The sequence below is a fragment of the Chlamydotis macqueenii genome, chromosome 1 (genome assembly GCF_036417535.1).
Source record: "Chlamydotis macqueenii isolate bChlMac1 chromosome 1, bChlMac1.mat, whole genome shotgun sequence".
NCBI lineage: Eukaryota > Metazoa > Chordata > Aves > Otidiformes > Otididae > Chlamydotis > Chlamydotis macqueenii.
The window spans coordinates 70,302,441-70,327,007 of NC_141556.1; the positions used below are offsets into that span (position 1 = coordinate 70,302,441).

At 43.3% G+C, this 24,567-nt stretch overlaps 1 protein-coding gene across 2 annotated transcripts in view; it reads left to right on the forward strand.

Annotated features, from left to right (window-relative positions):
- The first annotated feature begins 3,049 nt into the window (after window positions 1-3,049).
- The window catches only part of PTPRO (protein tyrosine phosphatase receptor type O), a 157,050-nt gene continuing 135,532 nt past the window's right edge, over window positions 3,050-24,567 (forward strand). For both annotated transcript variants that reach the window (XM_086769258.1, XM_086769884.1), the window contains exon 1: window positions 3,050-3,410. In XM_086769258.1, the coding sequence (XP_086625384.1) occupies window positions 3,195-3,410 (216 nt within the window). In that variant the 5' untranslated portion in view covers window positions 3,050-3,194. The remainder of the gene's footprint in view (window positions 3,411-24,567) is intronic.

Here is a 24,567-nt window from a genome sequence, read left to right on the forward strand (position 1 = left end):
CAAATATTTGCATGTTTTTCATTCAAACAAACAAAATTCCAGATTCATCTGTGAGGTGAATGCTTCCTTCCTTTCCTGTTGGAGTGATGTAGCAGGTTACAGAGCCCTTAGGAAGCCTTTTGACTGTCAGTGTACCTTTGACCAGTGGATAGGGGCTTGAAGGACTTCTGGTGCTTCTGGAATACCCTTGTACCCGTATCTTTCACTAACTGACCCCTCGCAAACACTTACAAATTGCCCTGTTTCTTTTTCCTGAGTAAATGGGCGATATCTCATTGTCTTATTATTTCTAAAGCTTTGCTGGTTTATTAATAGACTCACTGTTTTTATTGTTTAGATGCTAGAAACAAATAAGATTGCCCTAGTTTTCATAGTTCTTCCCCCCCCCCCGCCCCACCCCGTGGTCTGTATTTACTTTTCACACCATCTATTCAGAAAAAAAGTAGTTTCTTTTGCTCCTCCTTCGCCTCCTGCCTTCTTGCATTCTTAAGAAATGCTTTGTATGACTTCAGGTTTCACCCATTGAAAAAGCCAGGAGCCAACCTCTCCAGTATGCCAATCTTTGCTTGTTACCTTTGCTCATGTTGTATCTTCTTTCTCTACTTGGGTGTAGGCTTTCCTTAGCAGGAACTGTACTATTGCCTGTGTCTAACACAATCCTGAATAGTTGCTAGAAAATATATTTTAATTTTTTTTTATTTAAAAAAGGACTTAATTATAATTTTCTGAAGGATTCTGTTCTGTTGGCAGATTGGAATCTTCCAAAGCACTGGCACTTTTTGAAGAGGTTGAGTATCACTAGACCCCCATAATTTAAAAAGGATGCAATTCTTGCATTCTGTTGGCTGCAGTTTTCTTTGCTGCGACAGCCAGACCAGAATGTTTTAATATCTTAGTTCTTTACTGAAGGTTTAATTCCAGAAACACTTCTCACTTCTTTCAGCTATTGTTCACTTTAACTCTTTGATTCAGATAGTGATGTTCTGAGGCTAAAATGGTACTAGAATTTTTTTTTTTTTTCTTTTTAGATAGCTTTAGTCTTGTTTATGCCATTGTCATTTTAACATCTCAATATTGTAAATGAGTGGAATATTGGAGAATAAAGACTACATAAAGTACAATCTTAATGTCAAAAATAATTGACTATTACAATCTCATCTACTTAGTAAACAAGAAGTTCCTAGCCTAAAACTCAATCCATAGCTCTCAAGTACTGATGACAATCTTAATTTCCTAAAGAAATTCAATGCTCTGTCTTTCAGATAACCTCTCTCTTAATCCTAAACCTGTGTACTGAAGGAAATTTAGCTACGGTTAACCCCTTGCATACCAATTTCAGATAATCCTTCAAACACCAACAGTGATGGGTACCCAAGAGAGGCCTGTGTCCTTCACTGGTAGCACTGAGTAGGTCTTTTCTGTCCCCAGCTTGTTATAAATGAAGATATGAATAGCATTTGCCTTCTGGAGCTCTAAATTTGGGCTTTGTGCCAGTATCTACACAGGACTTGAATTTTTCCTTCATTTTCTGGATTAATCCCCATCAAGTGTGGCAAATCACTGCTCAAGGGCCCATTTCAGTACAAAATAAGCACATCCCTCTCTGGCTTTGGCCACTTTGAAATCAAGCTTTTGTTGACTGAAGGCCCAAATTATATGGAAATCAAAAATATGCCATGTATAAATCAGGCAGGGCTCTGAAATGCAGATTCATTATTGTCTAATTTAGTAACGGTGTTAGAAAACAACTTTGTAATTTATCAGTTTAAAGGACATTCCCAGAAGAATGTAATAGAGTTCATCTTGGCTAAATGACTTAGAAAATGTGAAAACAAACCCTGAGTTTACTTTCAGCCGCTATTTTATTTTTTTTTAAGAAAAAGTGAGGTGGTGGCTCATTACTATAAGCAATGGAACCACACCAAGATCCAAAGTTGCTCTGAAGTTTAATGCCCCAGACAGCTTTATTACCCTTTGGACCCTTGGCTCAATATTGGTTATAGCTCTGACAGCTGCACCGAGGATGCACCCTAATTTACACTGGTGAGAGTGCAGAGTGTGACAAACCAGATTCTGATGTAGTCTTCTCATTTTGAAAAGACTATTTTCATCATAGGGTGTGTTTTGGGGTTTTGATTTGGTTTCCTCTCCCTCTTTTTTTTTTTTTTTTTTTTCCTGAGGACATCATCTTAAGCAAGGCTCTTGCAAAAATAAACAGCTTGCCTATCCTTGAGTTTGGTCCTGATCAAATTGCAGGATTGGGGGGGTGGGGGGGTGGGGAAGACAGGACAGAGGATGCGGCCTCAGGTTTCTCCATGCGCCCCTGTCATTCCTGGCTCTGAGCATCTCACGGGACAAGATGAGTGCTTCTCCACCCCTTGCAGGCTTAGACCCGGACCTTGAACCCCTGAAGAGTTCTCCACGGGGTTTATCCCACCCCCTGAGAACAGCCGTGGGGAAACCTGCGCCGTTTCCAAACACCGCGTCCGCCCCTGGTACCCGGATACCGGTCACAGCCGCGGAAGCTGCAGCTCCGGCACACCCGCAGCCGAGGAGCAGCAGCATCCCAGTGGAGCCTAAAGCCCCGGGGGGCTTACCCGGGACAGGGTCTGACCCTCTCCCTTCTCTGCTCCGCCAGCCAAGCCCCCTTCCCGCGGGGTGTTCGCGGCATTTCTGCCCCCTGATCGCAGCGGGGAAGGGAAAGCAGGAAAAATTACATCGGGGAGGGACTGCTGGGCGTGTTTCGGGGGGGCCGGTGCGGGGGGGAGATGCGGTTTTGCCTGCCACCTCGCTGCTCCTGCCCGCGGGGAAGAGGAGATGCTGTCAGGAGAGCCGGGGCGGGGGGGCGGGTGCAGAGGGGGCAGGGTAGGGCGGTGCGAGGGGGGCGGTGGCTGCCGGCTCCCAGCCCTCGCCTTCCGCCGGGGGCTGGGGCCGCCCCCCCACGATCCCCCCCGCCCGAAGAGACGGAGCTGCCGGGGTCGGCGGGCGGCTTTGCCCACCCCTTCCCGTGCAGCGAGCGGCGCCAGCGCCCAAACTCCTAGGAGGGGAGACACCCCCTCCCGCTCCCCGCCGGCACCGCCTCCCCTTCCTCCTCCTCCTCCCCGGCGCCGCCAACCCCAAATAAAAGGGGCGAGGGGAGGCAGCGGGATGTGCCGCTCGGCGGGGAGGTCGCCGCCGCCGCCGCCGGCCGCCTGATGCTGCCGCAGTTCGCCATTGCCGGGCACGGCTTGGAGCCGAGCGGAGAGAGGCGAGGGGCAGAGGCGGGGGGCCAGGGGGCAGAGGAGCCGCAGCCCCCCCCGCCCGACCACCCCCGCGGGCCGCTGCCGCCGTCTCCCCCCATGCCAAGCCGCCGGCGGCGGGGGGCCCCGGGGGCCCGCTCCTGTCTCCTCTGGCTCTTTGTGTTGCTGAAGGTAAGTGGCGGGGAAGGGGAGGGGTGCGGGTCCCCCACCTCCCCCGGGCACCAAGCCCCGCTCCGCGCCGCCTTTGTGTGCCCGCCCGGCGGCTCAGCCCCGGCTGTTCCCCCGCGGGCAGCCCCGCAGGATCTGCGTGTGAAATATTTTTTTTTTTTTTGGGGCGGCGGGTGTGATGCCGCCCCGCGGTGCGCGATGGGACGGGCGGGCGACCCCGCGCCGAGCTGCGCCCCTGCTCCCCCATCTACTCCGAAAGTGGAGGGGACTTCCTCCCACAGGTTCCTAGTGAGGATGCCGAGAGAAGGGGTTATGGGGAGTTGGTTTTTTTTTGGAGGGGACGGACAGACGGACGGGTGTGGTGTGGCCCCGCGCTGTCCTTCAGCACCGCCCTGGCCCCGCTCCCGGCTGCGGGGAAACGGACCCCGCCGCGACGTGTGCCCCCGTTACACATCTGTTCTCTCATGCATCCCCACTACAACCCTGTGAGAGAACCGCTATGGAAATGGAGCTAACAAAGGGACGGGTGGTGAATCGCGTCGGTTTTTATGGTGGCAGAATTTAACGTTGCTTTCTGATCGGCGCTGTGCGATGTTCAGGCTCAGCCTGTCTTCTTGGCAGATTATTTTTTCAAAGTTCTGCTTAATATGGCAAGTTTGGTTTCACATGACTTTTGACGTTTTTGCTCTTTTAATTGTTTCTTGAACATATTTAATACGTTTCGTGTAACTTCTAAGAGAAAATGTATGTACCGCCTAGGCAAATACATGCCATCGCCTTAAAGTACGGCGTTCAGCACTACTAAAAACTTTGCTGTGTATTTGTCAGTCCCTCTTAAGGAGAGCTCCACAACTAAGGACCTGATCTTTGGGAGCCTTATAAACCTAAATGTTCCATGGAAATCAGCAGGACTCCCTGCGTGAAAAAGAGTTTGCGGGATCATGTCCTAGAACAGCAGTGGTGTCACTTCTAACATTGACATTGCATTGACAGAACTATTTAAAGGGAAGCTTTCGCAGCATCTGTTCACATATAGTAGTCAACCGTCAGCTGTCTCATTTCCATAACTGCTGAAACATACGTGTGTGCAAGATGAAATGCTAATATGCAGGCAAAATTTTGTTCCTTGAGATTTGGTGGTTTATTTTTTTAATCTTTATGTTTAAGAAAGTAAGACTGTGGATGCTATGGCCCAGCAGAAAGATGAAGGTTCTAGTTTGTTCTCTAATATAGAAGTACAGAGAGTTTTAAGTAGTTGTTTTATCCTGCAGTCACAGAGTTAATATTGCTCTGAATCCTGGCTCATTTAAAAATCCCAAATTCAAGGTGTTTTGGGGGGAGTGTTCTTTCTTTTTTTTCTTTACGAGTGCTACTGTGACAAAAATTACTGTGCTAAAGCAAAAAAAAATAGAAATAGTTTAAATTCATAAAATATTATACTTGTGAAATAAGTAATAAATCTAAGAAATTTGGTAAGTTTTGAACATAGCCAAGGCCTCAGATTTTCATTCTGTTGGGAAGTAACCATCACTTCTGAGCCAGATTAAAACCCAGACAAACCCAGGACTGGAATAACCAGGAAAGCTGATGAGCATTAGCAGAATCTTGTAGTGTAAGAGAAGGTGAAGCTGTAGCTCGAGATAGAAGTGCATCAGTAACCCCCTGTGTGACTGGATTATGACTGGATGGATAGCAGGTCTGCTGTAATTAGTTATCTTGTACATTAGTATTAGACACTACAATAAAAGGAGAACTGAGACTTCAGAGGACCCTCAAAGTAAATGTGGTTACAGGAGAGAAGTTGGGGGAGCAGGAGCAGTGCTTGTTTCAGATCACTGGAATAGGACCGTTTTCCTGAGCCTGAAATTCACTGAGTTTTCTTTAATGTCTGCTTACTTTTTGCAGTGACAAATAACTGAAAATGACTAGTTTCAAAACAAGGCGTTTCCCTAGGTTTGTGCTGTTTCATTCTAGCGACTTGTTGAAGCAATACTAAAATTATCCAGCCTCACGTTATTAAGTTGATGTTTCACCTGGAAGTTAATCTCACTGAGAAAGCAGTGGCACTGAACTGATGGATCTGAAGACAGGCAACGCTGATGGCTGTGTGCTTGGTGTTTCAGCGTTAGCACCCCAGATGTCACTTGCTAAGCTGTATCTGCTTGATGTGGCCTTGATGCCCATCTGGCAATTTGTAAAATTTGCACGGTGATAAAGCTGCTCAAAGCACGATTTCTCTTCTCTTCTATTCCAGTTGTTGTATTTCATGGTGTAGAGTAATAGTGCCAACTTGTTCCGACTCCTGACATTATTTGAGGTTGCTGGTACGGTCGTTGACAAAAGGAGATCAGACAGGGATGTTGCCCACTGCATCTCATGTGCCTGATAGTGTTGCCCATGGGCTAGCAATGTTTCGTTTCTTCTTTCACAGTGCAATGTGAATGCTTTCTGTGCTCCAGGGTAATACTATAATCTTTCTTGGAAATAACAGCAGTGTGATCTTGAACCTTTATCATTCTCTTTCTTCAGTGGTGTTTGTTTTTTTTTTCTTTTTAACTGATGGCTAGTTTAGAAACTAGCAGAAGAAAGGTGTTGTGTGTGTGCTTAGATATTGATATGGATTTACAGTACTTGGGAGAGGAACAGGGCTGTGTCTTCCTTCAGAGAAAAGCCTCCAACCATCCTTCTATAGGAATCTCTTACTTAATATATTACCATTTTGCGATTGGTGAACATTCTCCATTTTTTTCAGTCTGAATGGCTGGAAGGCATAGTCTTTAGCAGCTTGCTTTGTAGTTGTCTCATTTTGATGTGGCAAAGGCATGGCTGATCACAACTGAAAAGAAAACCTGTACTTCTGCTAAATAAAGAGCAATAAAAAGTAGCCATGTTCCCTGATCCCAGTGACTGATGTTATCTTTCCCATCTCTTCTTACTGCAATCCAGGAACCGTCCCTTAATCATGTCTACAATAAGCTTTGAATAGTTGAAGTTCTGCCCTGTGTTACATGACTGATATGTCCAATGTCCCATGCTGTTAGTAGCTTGCACCTGGATGATTTTGTTTCCTTGCTGTATTATTTGCGTGGGAGAAGGCAGAGCTTAAGTAGAGGACAAAAGCATCTTAAACATGCCAAGCCTGATGCTGGGACATAATTTATGATCCGTTACACCTCCAAGAGGATCTGACCAATGCTCTTGGTTGGAAAACAATGCGGAAACTGGTTGTCACAGTGGTTCTATGTATGGACTAAATAGAAGGATGACAGTCTTCAGGAAAGTTGTCTACAAATACAAATTTAAAAATGCATCTCTTACTTCTAGGAGTCTGAGGTCTTTTTATATCAGTCTTATATATGCACTTCAGGCTCTGCATATAAAGCAGCAACAATCTCTTTCTTTTAGCAAGGTCAACTTTTTATGTCTAGCAGGGTAGACTTTTGTCCACTACTACATCAATTTCTGGTGTTTGGTGTCACAGTGAAGTCTAAATTCAGGTTTACGTGGACCAATGCATTCAAAGAGATTTAGATTCTGTAAGACTTCACTCAGCACAACCTTACCTAGCTAAGGAAATGTGTTTCTATTGGTGTAATTTTCAGGAGTATCTGCATCTGGTGTTAATAACCTGAAGTAAAAGCCATACCATCAGGACACTGCCTCTTTCTGTGGGAGAAACCTTTTTAAGAGAGAGCCTAATTTCTCAGCTGGGAGCCCCAGTGCTTCACCACTATTTCCTCCTGGTTGGAAAAAAAACAAACAAACAAAAAAAAAACCCAAACACTTAATCTGAATTTTGGTACAGAGTCCCTTTAGCATCTCGTCTTTCTCTAAGAGATGCTGGCTGAAGCTCTTATTGAGAAAACAAGTTTGTTCATTTTTTTTCCTCATGACCATGTCCTACTAGTATCAAAATAAAACCTCCCTATACCTGTTAATTTTTGTTTGCAAACTAATGTAAGGTTTCCTCATGATGGGACAGACTCAGAGGAGCTGCTGAAGTAAAACAGTCTGAACTTTTCTGCCTACCAATAATCTGAGACTGTCCAGGCCATATGGGAGAGAAAAGCATCCTCCCAGCAGAAGCGTCAGCTTTTCTTTTAAAAAAAGTTCATTATGAATGGTATTCCTTAGCCCAGAACTTCTACAAGTCATGTTCTCTCTCATTTCATTGTTTTAATGGATTATTTCTAGACCAAGGTCATTCTAGAGGGCAAAGCTAATGAAAAGGATTGCTTGTATGCCAGCTTAAGTTTATGGAACTGTAGTAGGCACTTGCAAAAGCCTCTCTGCCAGTGGAATACGAGTCTGCTATTACTTTTTGGTAAATTTCTGATTTCATTGTGGTGAAATGTTAGTGGACAATTGAGAAATGATCTTTCATCCCTGCAGGAGTTATGAGCCCCAGACTCAAATTGCACGAGGTCAGTAAAGTGATTTCTAGGTTATCACTGCAGTCTGAAACTGCACTCAAGGGTGATCCCTCATTCGGGTTAAGACAGGGACCGTGGTGAATAAATTCTTACCTGTGGGCATCCCATGGCAATTCGTTAAAGGGCTCACAGGTGGAGTGCTGACTGAACTTGAGAAACCTGCTAATCTCTGTATTTCTGATGTCACCACACAGAGCAATCCAGGCCGATCGTGAACCGACCGTATGCAGCTTCAGAATGAATGTTAAACTGAACAAAGTCTTGTGTAAATCCATCTTGAGGCTTATTTTACTAGACAGTCTCAGCTCTGGAGAAGAGAGGTTTTTTTACTTAGGCGTATAGGTCAGGACAATAAATGTCAAAAAATAAAACTTTGAAAACAGATCTTTTTGCTGAACAACTTTAAAGGCTCCTAGCTAACTTTGATTTTAAGTGTTCTTTAAAATTATTTGCCTTTTCCATTGAAGAAGCATGTCCCATTTTTGTCATTCTGTGTACTCCTATCTTTTAGTAAATTAGTGGTTAAGTTTTTGTTACTCAGTATTCTAAAGATGCTGTTCTTGTAGCAAAATGTAATTGGCTGCAATGTAAAGAAAAAAATCCAAACTTTGATAAATCTTAAAAATGTTTTTAAATTAAAATCTTTACACGGAGTTTACTACTAAGAAAATGAAGAGGATGGTTTGCCAAATATGTTCTGCACGCAAAAGCTAGTATAACTTTTCTTTTTAATTAAGCTTCTATCAATATGTAGTTGAAGAGAGGAAAACCTTTATGAAAGAAATGTGGCAAAACATACTAGCAGCCACGTGCACAGTGTGTAACAGGTGAATAGAGAATGGGAGATACTTGAAACAGAAAGGTTACCTTGCTTTTCATAGCACTCTGAAATCTTGAATGAATGCAGCCAGTGAAAGGAGGCAGCTCCTAAGGTGGAAGTCTGCTATCTTTACAGTAAGCCAAACATGATGCATTTCATTTCTGGAACGCCTTCATTCTTATGCTAGGAAATTACAGTGGCTTTTAAATGAAGGCGTTCCAGAAATAAAATGATATGCATCATGTCTGGCTCGCCAAAAAGAGAGCACATTGTACCAGAGCAAAAGTAGTGTGTGCTGTGCTCAAATTACTATGGTTATATTTGCATTTTCTCTTCTGTTATGTGCCTGTGTTTGCAGAAGAAATGCTTTACGGTAAGCATCAGTCATGGGAAAGTTGGTGACACAGCTGATAGTGACAGGGAAGAGAGCTATCAGGAGAAGCATTTTTGAGGGAATTGATACACTTAGCTTTCAATCTGCTGGTCTTGGGGTGACAGCGTGGATGTGAGAAGAGAGTATGTGGGACAGGCACTGTGAATGGGTACAAAACATAATGCTGGGGATGGAAAAATTCAAGTGGGACATTTAAGCGCAGCGATTGAGCACTTCAGAGGAGCTGGATGGAGATAACTGAAGTCAGCAACTCTGCTGTTCTATGTCAGCCGGAGATTTAACATGAGGTAGCTGTTTGGTAGATATGAACCCCTTGGAGGATAAAAATTCTAAATTCCTTTTTAAGTACTTTGGGTAAAACAGATAATGTTGCCTGTCAATCTGACAGCTGTGACTTTGAAGTGATTGGGCCTCAGCGCTCTTTAGGAGGTTGAAACATGGGTCTTTTAGTTGTGTCAGAAGGATTTTAAGAACTGCAGCACCTTCCTGTGATATAAACCTGTAGGTCCCCAGTTCAGTTATGTTGACTTCCAACGATATAATGCAAAGGCCAAATCTGTGAGCTAAGAGAGGTAGGACCCAATGTTGAACCGATCAGAAGCTCCTTCAATTTTAAGAGCTCTCAATCATTTCTTCTTGGGCTAAACACATCTCTAGACTCAGCCAAGAAGGAGCTGTTCTTCAAAGCTGAGAAGAGTCCCCAGAGCAGATGACAGACTGTCCCCATTGCCTTGTTATGTTTGTGTAATCTGCTGTTTGGCACGTGTCTGTTATCTGCACCACGGCTTTTCAGGATTATTTCCTTGTTCATGCGTACGTCATTTTAACATGGAGAATCTTTACTCCTCATTGGCCTATCAAAAGAGAAGTGTCTAGTTCTCATTCCACTTACAAACAGCAAAGAAGTTTTCAACTCAAGTAAGAAAAAAACAAAGCAAAAACCCCCCAACACCCTATTGAAATGTGGTGAAGAACAGTAAAGAGAATTGGTGGGGAAAAAAAATCCACAAAAGTAATGCTAATTAGTGTTTTCCCAAAGTACCGCAAGGCGGATTTAAGAAAAAAAAAAAGAATGTTTTCCAACAGCAATGAAATTAATTTATTTATTATTTGCTTAGTGCTGCTGTGCCTAGCTTTGTTCTGTATGCAAAATATCTGTAGACTCTGCCTGAAGTCTGAAAGATAGACACATCAAAATAAGGATGCCCTAGCTAACTGAGAAATGATTATCATATATGTTGCTGGTTGCTGGTATTCTCTGAGGGGTGGTGTACCTTCCAAACAGAAGTAAGTCACAGTAGCTTCCCCCAGGAGCTGAGCAGAGAGGGGTTTTTTTGTTGTTTTTGATTTTTGCTGCTTTTGTTTTTATTTGGTATTGATTTCTACAGGATGTTGCTCATGAGAGCTTCTGGACATTTACATCAATTTAAAACATCAAAAAAAATTAATAATCAATGTGACTTTAATCCTTTCAAAGAGAAACCATTAACCTACAAAAAAAATGCTCTAGCTCACAATAGTAACCAGGGCAAGAGATGAAAGAGAGAAACATCACTCAGATTTTTTTTTTTCAAAAGAGAATTTTTATTCAAAGCAGAGAACATAGCTAATATTTTATTGCAGTCTGCTTACTGTAAATTAGGAAAATTGTTCCTTTTTTTTTTTTTAATAGTTTTCTTTCTCTAACTTGGCTGCCCCTGCCTAGTCTTGCACTGATATTATCTTGAGTCATCAGTGTCTGCTTCTGAGGAAAAGATTATGATGTCACAAAATCAATATCAGAGGATCCTATATTGTAATCCCTTTTCAGGGAAGTCCATTAAATCAATGCCGCTCCTTCTGTGAGTAATGACTGCAGAATCAAGCCCTCTAATTTTGCTGTGTGAGGGAATAAGCAGATGGGATGGGATTTTACGTAATTAACTAGCAGTTATTAAATACAACAAGAAAAAATATGACATTTTCTGAAAGATAAATGAATACATAGTGAATACTTAAGTGTATTTCAAAATGATCTCTGGTATAAAATTCCTTCTTGATGGGTTACAAAAGACTGTGTTAAACAAAAAATACTTTTTCAAATTTTTAAATCTTTTTTGTAAACTAACTTGGGACTCCATAGGCTCTGAAGCCCTGACAGGTTTCCTCAGCAGCATTATGGGAAAACGTGCAAACTACAGAATCGTGACACTATATGACGTCACCAGCATTTCACTGAAACACAGGCACTCCATGAGCATGGATAATAATTTTGTGGTCTCACCTGTTGTTTATGTGCAACACTGACCTTTGTTAGCTGGTGCCAGAACTGCTGGGTCGCCTCTAATTCTTAGGATGCTGGGAGCTATCAGAGAGTCTACTGTGCTTCTGGGAATGGGTCCAAAGTCCAGACGAAGTCAATAGAAGGCTTTATGTTGCTTTAAATGGGCTTTGGATCAAGCTGCAGCAGGAAGACCTGTGATCTCAGCCGGGCGATGCTGTGCAGTTTGACTTGCAGCACAGAGCGAACCGCAATGCACCGGTGACCTTGGGCACCCTGCAGTGTCGGCAGCGCAAACTGGAGGCCCTGGGATGGTTTTGGTTTTTGGAATCTGAGAGATTGATAGCTTAAAGAAACTCCCTGTCAGGTAAATTTTGAGCGACCTCCTTTGCAGAGGGAGTAGCTGTGTTGGCAAGAATTGGTGTGTTGTAATCTGCTGCTGGAGCCAGTGTAATAGAAGCACACCTGAATGCTTTCGCTCTCACAAGAGGAGCTTCTTTGCAGGAAACTTAAGTTATGTAGCTAGCACTAGGCAAAAAATAGGGTGGTTTTCTCCAGGCAGAGCCATTGGTCTCCTCTTTCTCTTCCTCTGCATATTGCAGGGACTGTTCAAATAAAGAGGTCAGATTTATGTACGTTTCAACCTATAGCTACTTTTGCTGGCACTGCAGCATTAACACAGGTACCTGGATGGATGGAAAACAAATTCTACATCAGTACCAGATACACACTCATACATGGATCTGAAGAGTGCAGCTGGTCTCTGCTTCTTTAGAAGGCTAGCTGAGTCAAAAGCGATACCAAAACTCAATGACAATCTGAGGCCTTTGAATTTCGGAACGTAAACTCTTATCGTGCTCTGCTCCACAGCCATTATTTCCTAGACTCTTTCACTTAAACGCTTCCAGTTAACTACAGGACAGTAGGCTTTCATATCTGATCACACCAATGGAAATACCGGTTCAAAATACATTTGCATACTTATCTGTCATGCAGAAAGGAACCAGAATTTGAAAAGTAATTTAAGATAGATATCTGGAAAATAATTTTTCTCTAAAGGGCAAATGTATGGTCAAATTAAGAGCTGGCAACAAGTCCAAGTTATATACTGAGTAGCAGAGCTGCTCTTGCTTGAAGGAACTCACAGTGGGGTCAAATAATCTGAATTCCTTCTATGAAGAAGAGAAAACTGAATGTATTCTTAGATGTACACACAGAGCCATTGTGGAGATTAAGTGAGCTCTGTTTCTGCATAGACATAGTTGGTTTGAAACTTGAGATTTAGAGGGATGAATAGTCAAAAGAAGCTAACAATAGCAGCAAGTAAAAAAAAAAAAAAGAGTTTTGGACCTTTGATTATAATGCTTCGCAACAGCTTTAAATGGGATCTGTATCCATATCTACTGCATATTGTAAATATTCTTTAAAAATAAGATACTTAGTTTTCCTTCTTGATTATTCTGTGACTTGATTATTAAATGACCTGAACTTTGCAGGAGCCTTTTTCCAAAGCAACGTGCCAGAGACTGGCTATGGCAGGGACCCCTTGATGCTGAGACAAAGGGGTTTTTATGTGGTGCCATGAACAGGCTAGCTATCAGATACCATTTTTTCCTGGTAGGCATTACTACACCAGAGGATGGACGGTAGCTAGTCAGGATACTGGTAAGTGTCCAGGTGGAGGAAACAAATTCTGAAATGTCTGTTATATGGTGCAGGAGCATTAGGCTTGGAGCAGAGCCAGAATGACTGGCGTGACTGGAGTAGTTGCAGGTGACATCATTTCATACACAATTAAAATATATGCATGAACATTATGAGTTTAGGATATAAAATGGAAAAGAAACAGAAGGGTTTTAGAACATGCCAGAGCATATCTTGCAGGCTTCTTCTGTTCCAGTTGTGTACATGGTTATTTTTGCAGCTCTTTTTTTTCCTGTAACTAATCTTTTATTAAAGATGGGCCAGTTGGAGAGGGTCCAGAGGAGGGCCATGGAGATGTTCAGAGGGCTGGAGCACCTCTCCTATGAGGACAGGCTGAGAAAGTTGGGGCTGTTCAGCCTGGAGAAGAGAAGGCTCTGGGGAACCTTATAGCAGCCTTCCAGTACCTAAACGGGGCCTACAGGAAAGACAGGGAAAAACACTTTAACAGGGCCTGTTGCAATAGGATGAGGGGTAATGGTTTTAAAATAGAGGGAGGCAGATTCAGATTAGACATTAGGAAAAAAATATTTACACTGAGGGTGGTGGAACACTGGAAGGGGTTGCCCAAAGATGTGGTGGATGCTCTGTCCCTGGAAACGTTCAAGGCCAGGTTGGGTGAGGCTCTGGGCAACCTGATCTAGTTGGAGATGTCCCTGCTCCTTGCAGAGGGGTTGGACTAGATGACCTTTGAAGGTCCCTTCCAACCCAAACTGTTCTATGATTTTTTGAATATGTACTCTGGGGGAAACTGATCTACCGATCAGGGTATTTTTATCTGAAAGATTTTTTTTCTTTTATTTTTTTCTGGAAGTAGGGATTTGTTGCCCTTACGAGTTCTGATTATATAATTAAAGCATATGAGAGAGAGAGTAGATACGTGAATTAGCCTTAGTTTTAACTGAAATACTCAATTTTGGCATTGAAATGTTTAGAATAATATGATTTGGTTTTCTAAGCTGATAGTTTACCATCTCTGCATTTGTCTGCTGTCCTGTAAGGTGTATGGGTCTCATATGGTGCTTAGAAAGAAAAGCTTACATTTTCCTTGTGCTTATTCCCAGTGCAATAACTCTTTGAATTGAGGTTCAACAACACAGCACAGCTAGGCTTGCAGCAAGTTATCCTGTGTAGAGCAAATGATTCTCTTCAAAAATGGTGAGAGAAAAGTCACAACTGTGTTATAAACTGGATGGGGTCTGGTTGGAGGTCACTGGACAGCTTTATGTTTTGCTGCCTACTATTTGGACTATCATCAATATCTTCTCATTTATCCTTCTAGCTGGCTTTAGGCTGATGGTAATGCTGATATTCCTCGCTCCACCCCATAGCTGGGAAGATGTACAGGGCACGCTGTCTGATTGCGGGACATAGGGAAAGGGAGGAGCAAGAGACTGCAACAGGTCAGCTGAGAAAGCAGGCGATTCAGTGTTATCCCCTGGCTGTCAACAAAATGACAAAAGCTGTGGTGAAGCGCAGGGACTCTACACATCTCTGAGGATGCAGGGGAAATGTGTATCTGTTTAAGAGTCACAGAGTAATTTAGGCTGGAAGGGACATCTGGAGACCATCTGGTCTGAGCCTTGACTCAAAGCAGGACCAAGTAGGTGGGGGGCTCAGGGCCACGTCTAGTTGAGTTTTGAGTATCTGCAAGGATGGAGATTCCACCACCTCTCTGGACAACCTCTTAGGCCCCCGCAGGAAAGGAATGACAGTCAATTAAACCTTTTTAAAAATAATGAATTTGGACTCAAAAGAGCTTATTAATGTTTGGTTTTTTTTCTAAATTCATTTTAAAAAAATAATTTTAGCTTGTCTTTCTTTGTAGAATTTAAAACTCTGTGCTACAGGCACAAGCCTTTTGCTGAAGTCTGCTGGTTTTCTTGCATTCATGAGCTCCTCGGAGCTTCAGCTTTAAATATAACATCAAGGATAAAATTCTTTGAGCTGCCATTGTTAGAATGTGCCTTAATTATCACTTAAACTTTCTGCAGACTCAGGCGGGTATCTGCCATCGCTGCACATTCATTTAACAGGTTCACATTTCTCAAGAAGGCTTTTTGATTGAGATTATTCCCCCCCCCCCGCTTCTGACTTTACACTTGTGGGAGGAGGACCATGTCTTCATGTATTTTACAAGCTTTGGTCTTAGGCATGCAGGAAACCATTAAAGCTTCACCGCAGGGGTACTTGTGAGCGATGTGAATTAAAGGATCTTGGGGCAGTGCTGGCCTCTGTCCTGGCTGGCTTAGTGGTGGAGCAGAGCACTGCATCCAGTTAGAGAAATTTGTAAAAATCAAGGTCGAAAAATACATATCTCAAGGGATTATGTGAAATTTTTTTCTGGAAATTTCCCTTATGCTATTTATATTGATAGCTAAACCACTGCTCCTAAAATCAATGGAAGATCATAGGGACTCGATACGCTTAATGAGCTCCAAAGGAACAGTAACTTTGGGCTGTGATTACAGCTTCTGCTGCCTGACTCCGCATCATACTAGCTTTTTATTGCTAATGATTTATAATGTCAGGGAGGAAGATAAGTTCAGTGATTGATTAGTTTCTTCACAGATTTTTGCCCTGAAATTATATTAGCACATACTTTCAGATGTTTACTTGTCCATGCTATAAAATATAGATTTCTTCTTTTAACTACAGGATGCAGAATAAAAAAGAAAAAAAAAAAAAACAAACAAACCTCACAAAAGCCTCACGGAAACAACAAAACCAACCTCCCCCCAAGATTAAAAAGTCCATAAGATGGTTGCTGTTCTGTGGTCCTTACTTGCTCCGGTTCTGTTCTGTGAATCCTGATTTCTGAACAATATCACCGTAAAGAAGACTTCTGCCTATAGCTTTAAAAAGTCAAGTCTTCCAGTCAATAACACAAAGCATAGTTTACAGTTCTCAAAAAAAACCCTCTCATAATGTCATCTGTTAGGTAAGCAAAATGATGCTTTTTCCCTGAAGACCCTACAATGCCAGATTTAATTTATTTTGGGAAGAAAGAAAGACTATTCTGCAGAATGTGCTTACCACTTGTCAAATGAAAGGTGTCAGCAGAGAGTGTGAAGATATCCTGGAGAACAGAGCTTACACAGAATGAGCAGAGTTTATAGAAAAAGGAAAAACCTCTGCACCTCTATATATTTAGCATAAAAGAAATGGATAGAAGGGATTTCAAGGTGTCATGCATGGCCTAGGGCGGATCAGCTGTGCTCAGACTGTGGGTTCAAAAAATTTGATTCTCTGATCCCAACCCTCTTCAAAGCTAGATGTAGCTATGCTGAACTTCTGGCCTTTGCCATGCAGGGAGGGTGGTGTGGAGGAGGAGACCTCAAGGTCTGCTTCATGCGTTGCTATGCCCAGAAGAGCTGCCAGGCTTGTGGGAAAGGGGCTGCAGGCTGAAAGGGCTCTGCTGCACAGCACCTTGCCTGCAGTGCAATTTAAATGCACGACTTCAGTTGATGTTAATAATTGGAAGGTTTGTAGATTATTAAAACAGGGATGGTCTGACAGTTGCATGTCATGTGGATACAGGAGTTTCACACACACTCTGGTTTGTTGTTTCTTTGTGTCTTTTGCAGGTTTAAAGAATAAAGTCCAGCACTGTTAAAATGATGCCTAGGATTCATCCTTTATGTTTTTGTCCAGAAATGCTACCCCCCATTCCTATAGTTCTGTGTGACAGATGACTGGTAATTGCTGGATGCCCATTCTGAATTTTTGCAATGATAACGAAAAGCCTTTCTGCATTAGGAGATGACCTCCCCATCTGAATGAGGAAAAGCAGATGGACTGCAGAGATGCGTCTGCATCCTGCACCCAGGAATGTGCATGCTACGTTAAGAGGGCTAATAGAGGGGAAGGGGAGTGTCCCCTTCTGCCGCCTGATAAATCCATCTCTGTGCTGTCAGAAATGGCTGTAGAATGGGAGCTCTGGGATTTTTCTCTACTGAAATGGTCTAGCATAATTTATCTCTTTTCCTCTTTGTATATTGGCATACTCCTTCTCTGAAAGTATTTATCCAAAGTCTTTACTTAAATTGTCGGACTAAAGGTCATATAATTTTTTTCTCTCTGTCTTTCTCTCCTTTTTTTTTTCTCTAGTCCCTCTGTTTCTAAAGATGTCAAATTAAATAACTGATGATTTCTTCTAATGCCAGAAGGCCTTCACAATATGCATATTAGGGTTTAGTGTATTTTTCTTTTCCACATCTCAGTGCTTTCAATTTGTATGCAGAGCCATCCTCTTACCATGAACTCCTATGCCCAGAGCTGAGGATTATGTTCTTATCCAACATACGTACTCAGCCTGAAATGCTAAATCTCTGCTACTAGAGGAATGGAAAGATGTCGTTGTTAAAGGAGCTATGTCAAAGTAACCAGTCAGATCAAACTATAAATCATTTCTGGTGAGAGGTGAGATAAAGATACTCCCTGAATGCTTGCATCCCCTGACCAGCACTAACTCATGAATTTAAATATTGCTATTCTGGCTGCGAGGGATTATACAAATATAATTTTTAATAAATAAAAAAAAAACAACATCAATTTTGTGATGCTGATAGAGGAGTCTCTGTGGAAGCTGTTTTCTACAGGAGCAGTCAGATTTTGGTGGCCTGTAGCATGGAGACTGTGGAAACAGAGGATGACAGTGGCTTAGTGGGGTCTGGGTTGTTCCCCCACCCATTCAGCCAGCCTGGTCCCACTGGGAGACCAGAAGCTGTTCCTGCAGGATTCGACCCGCTGATGTCCCTGTCCCATCCTGTTCCTATTGCAACAGTTCAGGTAGGAGGAGAGGAGAGGGAAGAATAACTCACCTGGCTTTGTAGCTCCCTCCATTACACATCAGGAGATGTTGAGGAGGATCCAGCTGCTCTTCCATCCCAGCCTTGCCTGCCTGTGAGTTGTGCCAGGGCTCATGGAGGCGGGTAGTCGGCCAAGCTTGCTAACATTGCCTTGCTAATGGTGCTTCTCCATCCCTGCACCTCTGCGTTGGACAAGGGTGCTGTATCTTCCCGTTTTCAGAGAAAGCTAGGTGGGGAGAAGGCAGCAACACTGTGCTTTCAGCTGATCCTTTCCCTTTGAGGTCATTTGTATCCTGAAAGGGAGGAAGCAGACACTGTGTCCTCCTCCCCAGTGGAGATGAACTGTGCTAGTGCGTCCATCTGTGATACACAACTGGTACCGGCCACAGAGGGGTTGCTCTGGTACCTCAGCTCAGACGTTCTCTGAGGGCTTACGTTACCAATCATATTATCGCACTGTCATATCAGAGTGCTGACTGGCACCTAAGATGCTGATGGGGAGCTTATCCATAGATAAGCTGCAGGCACATCTGGTTTTCAGTTTGTGAAACCTGAGGGGGAGAGGAAGAGCACCTCAGCGGCAGCATCTTGTTGGAGAGTTGAAAGAAATTTCTAGGAAAGTGCAAAGACAAAGAATCTTTTCCTTTTCCTTTCCTTCATGAATTAAATACTAGATGATTGGTTTTTTTTCTCTTTTTACAGTAATGAGCAGAGTGTGTGGATGTTTTATTTATTAATGCTGTGCAAAAATTATTGTAGAGATTGGGTATTTGAAAGATTTCAAAGGCAAAATAATAACTTGAATTGACCAACAAAAATTATTTTGTAGTTCTTGCTATGACAGAGAAGCCTAAGGAAGTTCCCAACAAATATTTAAATACTCCAGAAAGAACGTTTCTGTCCTAAGCTTTCAGCCCTCTTTAAAGAAAAATGGGGGCAGGGACAGCCAGTCAAGGAAAATTCATCGACTTTAATAACCGTTTGCAGATATTCGCAAATAGTTGCAATTGTCTGAGATCTGTATTCTTCCAAGAATAAAACACTAGCCCATTTCTTGTATTTATTCTTTCTAGTGTTTGTCTCCTCACTATTGTTTCCTCGTCCTCTTTCCCCTCCAGCCCACTTCTTCCCCTTCTGTTTCTCCTGTCATCTCCTCTTGCCATGCTCAGCCCTGCTTCTCCTGCACCCACACTTAACCCTGCTCAGGTCCCTTTGGCTCACACTCAGCCTCTAACACATCCTCCTCAGCTAAACCCTCATTTCTAAAGTATTTTGCTTTTCACTTCTTTGTGAAGTTGTATTTCTCCAGTAAACGTTCTGGATTGCGTTTTGTAACAGGCAAAGAAAAGGCTTCTTTGCACACACCATTTGCAGCCATTTAGCCCAGCTCAGTAGTTAACTTCCAGTGGAATGCTAAACAGTCACAAAAAGGCTATGATTACATGAAAAGACTATTTTAGTGAAAATAGCTGCTATTCAAATAGAGATAATATTTCTCAGGGAAAAAAAAAAAGGGCCAATTACTGTGCTTAGTCACCTACACTCTGAATTCAAATGAGCTTCATCTAAAGCAATAGTGTTACACTGATTTTTACTGAATGTAACTAAAATCAACATCAGTCCCTGTGACTTTCAGTTCAGCTGGCCATAACTATGCTAGGGTTTCTTAACCTTGTCCTGGTTACAGTTCATAGAATCACAAGATGGTTGAGGTTGGAAGGGACCTCTGGAGGTCATCTGGTCCAACACACCAGCTCAAGCAGGGCCACCTAGAGCCAGTGGCCCAGAACTGTGTGCAGACAGCTTTTGAATATATCTAAGCATGTATCTCCACAACTTTTTGGGCAACACACCACCACCACCAGTTGGCCATCTACAACTACCAGCTGGCCCTGGGACAACAGAACAGGATCAACCCATAGCAGACCCTTGATATAGGTACACTACTATGTAATATAAATAGATCAACTCTTTTTTTTTCCAAGCTAAAAATTCTTTGTCCCTTAAAAATATATGGTTGTTTGTCTTAAAAATATTGTACTGTAATCTTGGAAGGATGGGTCATGGAGCAGATTCTCCTGGAAAGCATGCTAAGGCACATGGAGAGCAAGGAGGTGGTTGGTGACAGCCAACATGGCTTCACCAAGGGCAGATCGTGCCTGACCAATTTGGTGGCCTTCTATGACGGGGTGACGGCATTGGTGGACAAGGGACGAGCAACTGACATCATCTACCTGGACTTGTGCAAAGCTTTTGACACTGTCCCGCACGACATCCTTCTCTCTAAACTAGAGAGACATGGGTTTGATGGACGGACCACTCAGTGGATAAGGAGTTGGCTGGATGGCCGCACTCAGAGAGTGGTGGTCAACGGCTCAATGTCCATGTGGAGACCGGTCACCAGTGGCGTCCCTCAGGGGTCCGTGCTGGGCCCGGCCCTGTTCAACATCTTTGTCAGCGATATGGACAGTGGGATAGAGTGCACCCTCAGCAAGTTCGCCGACGACACCAAGTTGTGTGGTGCCGTCGACACGCTGGAAGGGAGGGATGCCATCCAGAGGGACCTGGACAGGCTGGAGAGGTGGGCCCGTGCCAACCTCATGAAGTTCAAGCAGGCCAAGTGCAAGGTCCTGCACCTGGGTCATGGCAATCCCAGGCACAAATACAGGCTGGGTGGGGAATGGATTGAGAGCAGCCCTGAGGAGAAGGACTTGGGAGTGCTGGTGGATGAGAAGCTTAACATGAGCAGGCAATGCGCCGTTGCGGCCCAGAAGGCCAACCGCATCCTGGGCTGCATCAAGAGAAGCGTGGCCAGCAGGTCGAGGGAGGTGATTCTCCCCCTCTACTCTGCCCTGGTGAGACCCCACCTGGAGTACTGTGTCCAGTTCTGGAGCCCCCAACACAAGAAGGACATGGACGAGTTGGAGAAGGTCCAGAGGAGGGCCACAGAGATGATAAAAGGGCTGGAGCACCTCTCTTATGAGGACAGGCTGAGAGAGTTGGGGCTGTTCAGCCTGGCGAAGAGGAGGCTTCAGGGAGACCTGAGAGCGGTCTTCAGTACCTCAAGAGGGCCTACAAGAAAGATGGGGAAAGGCTGTTTAGTAGGGCCTGTTGCGATAGGACGAGAGGTAATGGTTTTAAAATAGAGGGGGGTAGATTTAGATTAGAAATTAGGAAAAAATTTTTTACGATGCGAGTTATAGAACACTGGAACAGGTTGCCCAGAAAGGTGGTGGAGGCCCCATCTCTGGAAACGTTCAAGGCCAGGCTGGATGAGGCTCTGAGCAACCTGATCTAGTCAGGGATGTCCCTGCTCCTTGCAGGGGGGTTGGACTAGATAACCTTGGAAGATCCCTTCCAACCCTAACCATTTTATGATTCTATGATTCTATGATTATCTACCTGGTTCAACACTTTTGAATGATCTCATTGACTTTGGACTGTTTTGCAGGCCTCAGGGCCAACTTGAGTACAGACTGCAAGATCTGGCTGTGAAATGAGGAGAGATAAAGCATTTTCCAAAGCACAATATCTGTGATGTCAATTACCTTGTGTTTAGTGGCAGCACTTATTTCAGTTGTGTCAGATCTTAGGTTCACGTGGCTCATGCGGCTTCATCCCAATAGTTTGTTGGTTCCAGGAGCTTTCACTTCTTTCAGTTCCAGTCCTGCCCTGTGCAAACCCACCAATCCCTCTCTTGTACCACCTCTGCTACTTGTCAGACCGTTTTTTTTGGAACCAGCTCTGCTCTCCGCTTCAGCTGGGGTAGTGTTGTGGAGGGTTAGTAAGTTCAGCCTTGGGCGTGAATGGCTGGGAGGAGAAGGGGGGAACTGGGAGCAGTTCCTCCTTCCTCTGCTGACAGCAGGCTGTTGGGTCCTCACAAACCATCTCATGCCTCTTCACTTTTAGAAACAAGAGCAAACCAAAGCATTACTTGAGCAGGAACCCACCCGGAACAAGCAGTTCACTACGAAGGAAATTTTCTTGAGTTTCTCTTCAAGAAGAGTAGAAGCTGTACTTGGAGTCTTCATTAAATTCAAAGTCTGGTTGGTCAAATATTGTTTGTGTTTTCAGCGATGCGCAAAGTCCCTTGCCAGTGGACCTGGTGCTAGCCAATGTCGCTGCAGGCTGCACGCTGGCCCTGGCTTGTTCTGTTCTAGAGGACTGCTGTGAGTCATAGGTGCATCATTATCAGTACTAGGAAAAAAGAAAGGGAAAAAGAGGAAAAAAATGGGAAAAAAGAAAAAAAAAAGATAAAAAAAAGAAGAAAAAAAAAGGCAGGGGGAAAATGTAAGTGGAGAGGCTTTCCTGCCCCCAGTGAATAGAAGGCTGGTGGACACATCTTTTTTAATGTAAGTAAAAGTTTTGGATAGATTTAATCTTGGAAATATTTCAACATGTATTATATAATTGCTTTGGCAAGTCCAGGCAACACTATTAGGAAAAATGGGTTCTGCATCAATGTAGGGTGTTATAGTCCTTTCCTGAAATTTGTAAAGGGATCATGTACTGGGACTACTCCCTTTCACATCCTGTAACAGATTTCCTGGATGGGCTTTATGAATGGGAATAAGTATGACCAGTGAAGGATGGCAGAAATTTTGATGAAAACCAGACCAATTTTACACATGGGAGTTTTTTTTTACCTTCTGGTCATTTCTAGAAATTATTATGTATAGGTAAGTCTGTTCAAGATGTACATCAGCTGTCAGTTGAAAAATAGTCTGCAGAGGAAATACATTCAAAACACCTGCCATAATTAAATAAATAAAGTGACCTGAATTGGAAGCATTCACTTGGTCAGCAAATCAATTACTACTGTAAAACCTTGCTTGGCTGCATTTTGGTAAACTACAGTTCTGCATTGGTAATGGTTATTTTTAGATTTTTACTTCAATAAAGACAAATAGAAAATTCTGCTGAAGTCTGAGCATCTCTGCAGATTAGAATGGGACAAAGGATAATTAAATTCTGGCACTTAAAAATGCTAGGAGGGGTGGAGAGTATTAGCAGTCATGTTCATATACTTGCTAATGTCTATCTCATCTCCACAGGAAAATGAAAATTAATGATGCAGTATTTTATATTTTAATGATTCCATACCCGTGTTTATTTGCAGTTTGTAAACCACAAATCTTATCTTCCGGTGATTAATATACAAATTAAGATACTGAGTTTTATTTCTGGTTATTTTTTTTTTATAGGTTAACATGTGCTTTCAAGGCAGCTTGAAATCATTCTCAGATTAGTGTACACAGAATGGGGCCCTCAAAGGAATGTATTCCTAGAGAGTTTAGGACTAACTACTCTTTGTTTCTTAAAAAATATATGCTGGGTGAGCTGAGTAACCTGCCAATGGCACACCTAAAGCACTTGCAGAGAGGGGAATAGGATGTAGGAGGGAGAACTGTTGCCTGATCTGATCACAGGAATGAGTGAATTACTGAATACAGACCAAATTTCAGTCATAAGTAATGCATTAACATCAGTATTACATGATCAGCATTGCCCTTCTGCCCTTAGTAAAACTAAAGGAAGTTCACCTTTTAAATTGTATTCAGATTTATAATTGAGCATTTTGAGTGATGGCTTCATCTGCTGCAAAAGGCAGTGATTTACAATGTGTGTCAGTAGAACATTGTTATGTGAGGGGAGATTAACAATCATAATTTCAGACTCAACAGTATTTATAATTCTGAATTGTCTATTTTAATGCGAGTGTTCTGTCTTAAATACTGTGCTATGTCTTATTTAGATAAAATGATCTTTCCTTGCTTGGGTAGTCCTGTAAATTAGTGACTCGGGATCAGGCTTTTGTATGATTTATTCCATACTGATTGTACAAACTGAAAGAAAAAGAGAAGAAATTGGTCTCTCGTATATGCAGTACAAGAGGCATAGCTTTGGATTTAAATTCCTCTGGATTCATTTCCAGTTGTTCATTTCAAGAGGAGGCTCCCATAGGTGTTAGTGGGCTCGGATCAGGCTTCCTCTGATTCAGCAGCTTCTGAGCCGCGTTTTTTGGGAATTTCTGCACTGTAGAAATAGTGTCAGTAAAAAAGTTAACCAGGAAAGCATCAGCCTGACCCAGTGCACCTGTCATCATGAACAGAGTATGCTCAAGCAAGGAGGCAAGATCTGGGACTGGTCCCCTGTGCTGGGAGCAATTACTCACCAGCCCTTTGGCTGGATGGGTCTGCAGTGCAATCGGGATACGTGATCACATCTTACATACTTATGCCTAAACTGGTTTTAGTCTAATCAGGTCAGCTACCATTAGCAGCAGAGCTGTGGTGATGCGGGCTTCAGCCGCTGAGTATGCAGCCAAGGAGCAGCCTGCACTGAAACCGGTGTTTCCATGGCTCCATAGCTAGTGGGCACAGGACCAAGCTCCCTTCCACATGTGTAATCCTGTTAAAGTCAGTGGGACTGCTTCCATGAGGGAAAAGCAACAGAATCACTCTGTGCAGCGTATCCGTACTAAAATTGCTTGGCAGTGGAGTGCAGCTGCATTTGCAATAGGAGCGCCTGGGAGGAATGGATAAGCAGCCCCCGCTGGCATCGGGTCCTCCCCTAAGAGAAGGAGAAACCACTTTCTGGGACTCGTCCCTTGCAGCTGAAGCTTGTGTCTGTGATGAGATTTGTTTTGCCTCACGTTAGCTATTAAAAAGGTGTGTGTAGCCTGGGCCTGAGCTGTAGATTTTGCCCTCAGTGGAGGGGAGTAGATTATACATCTCAGAT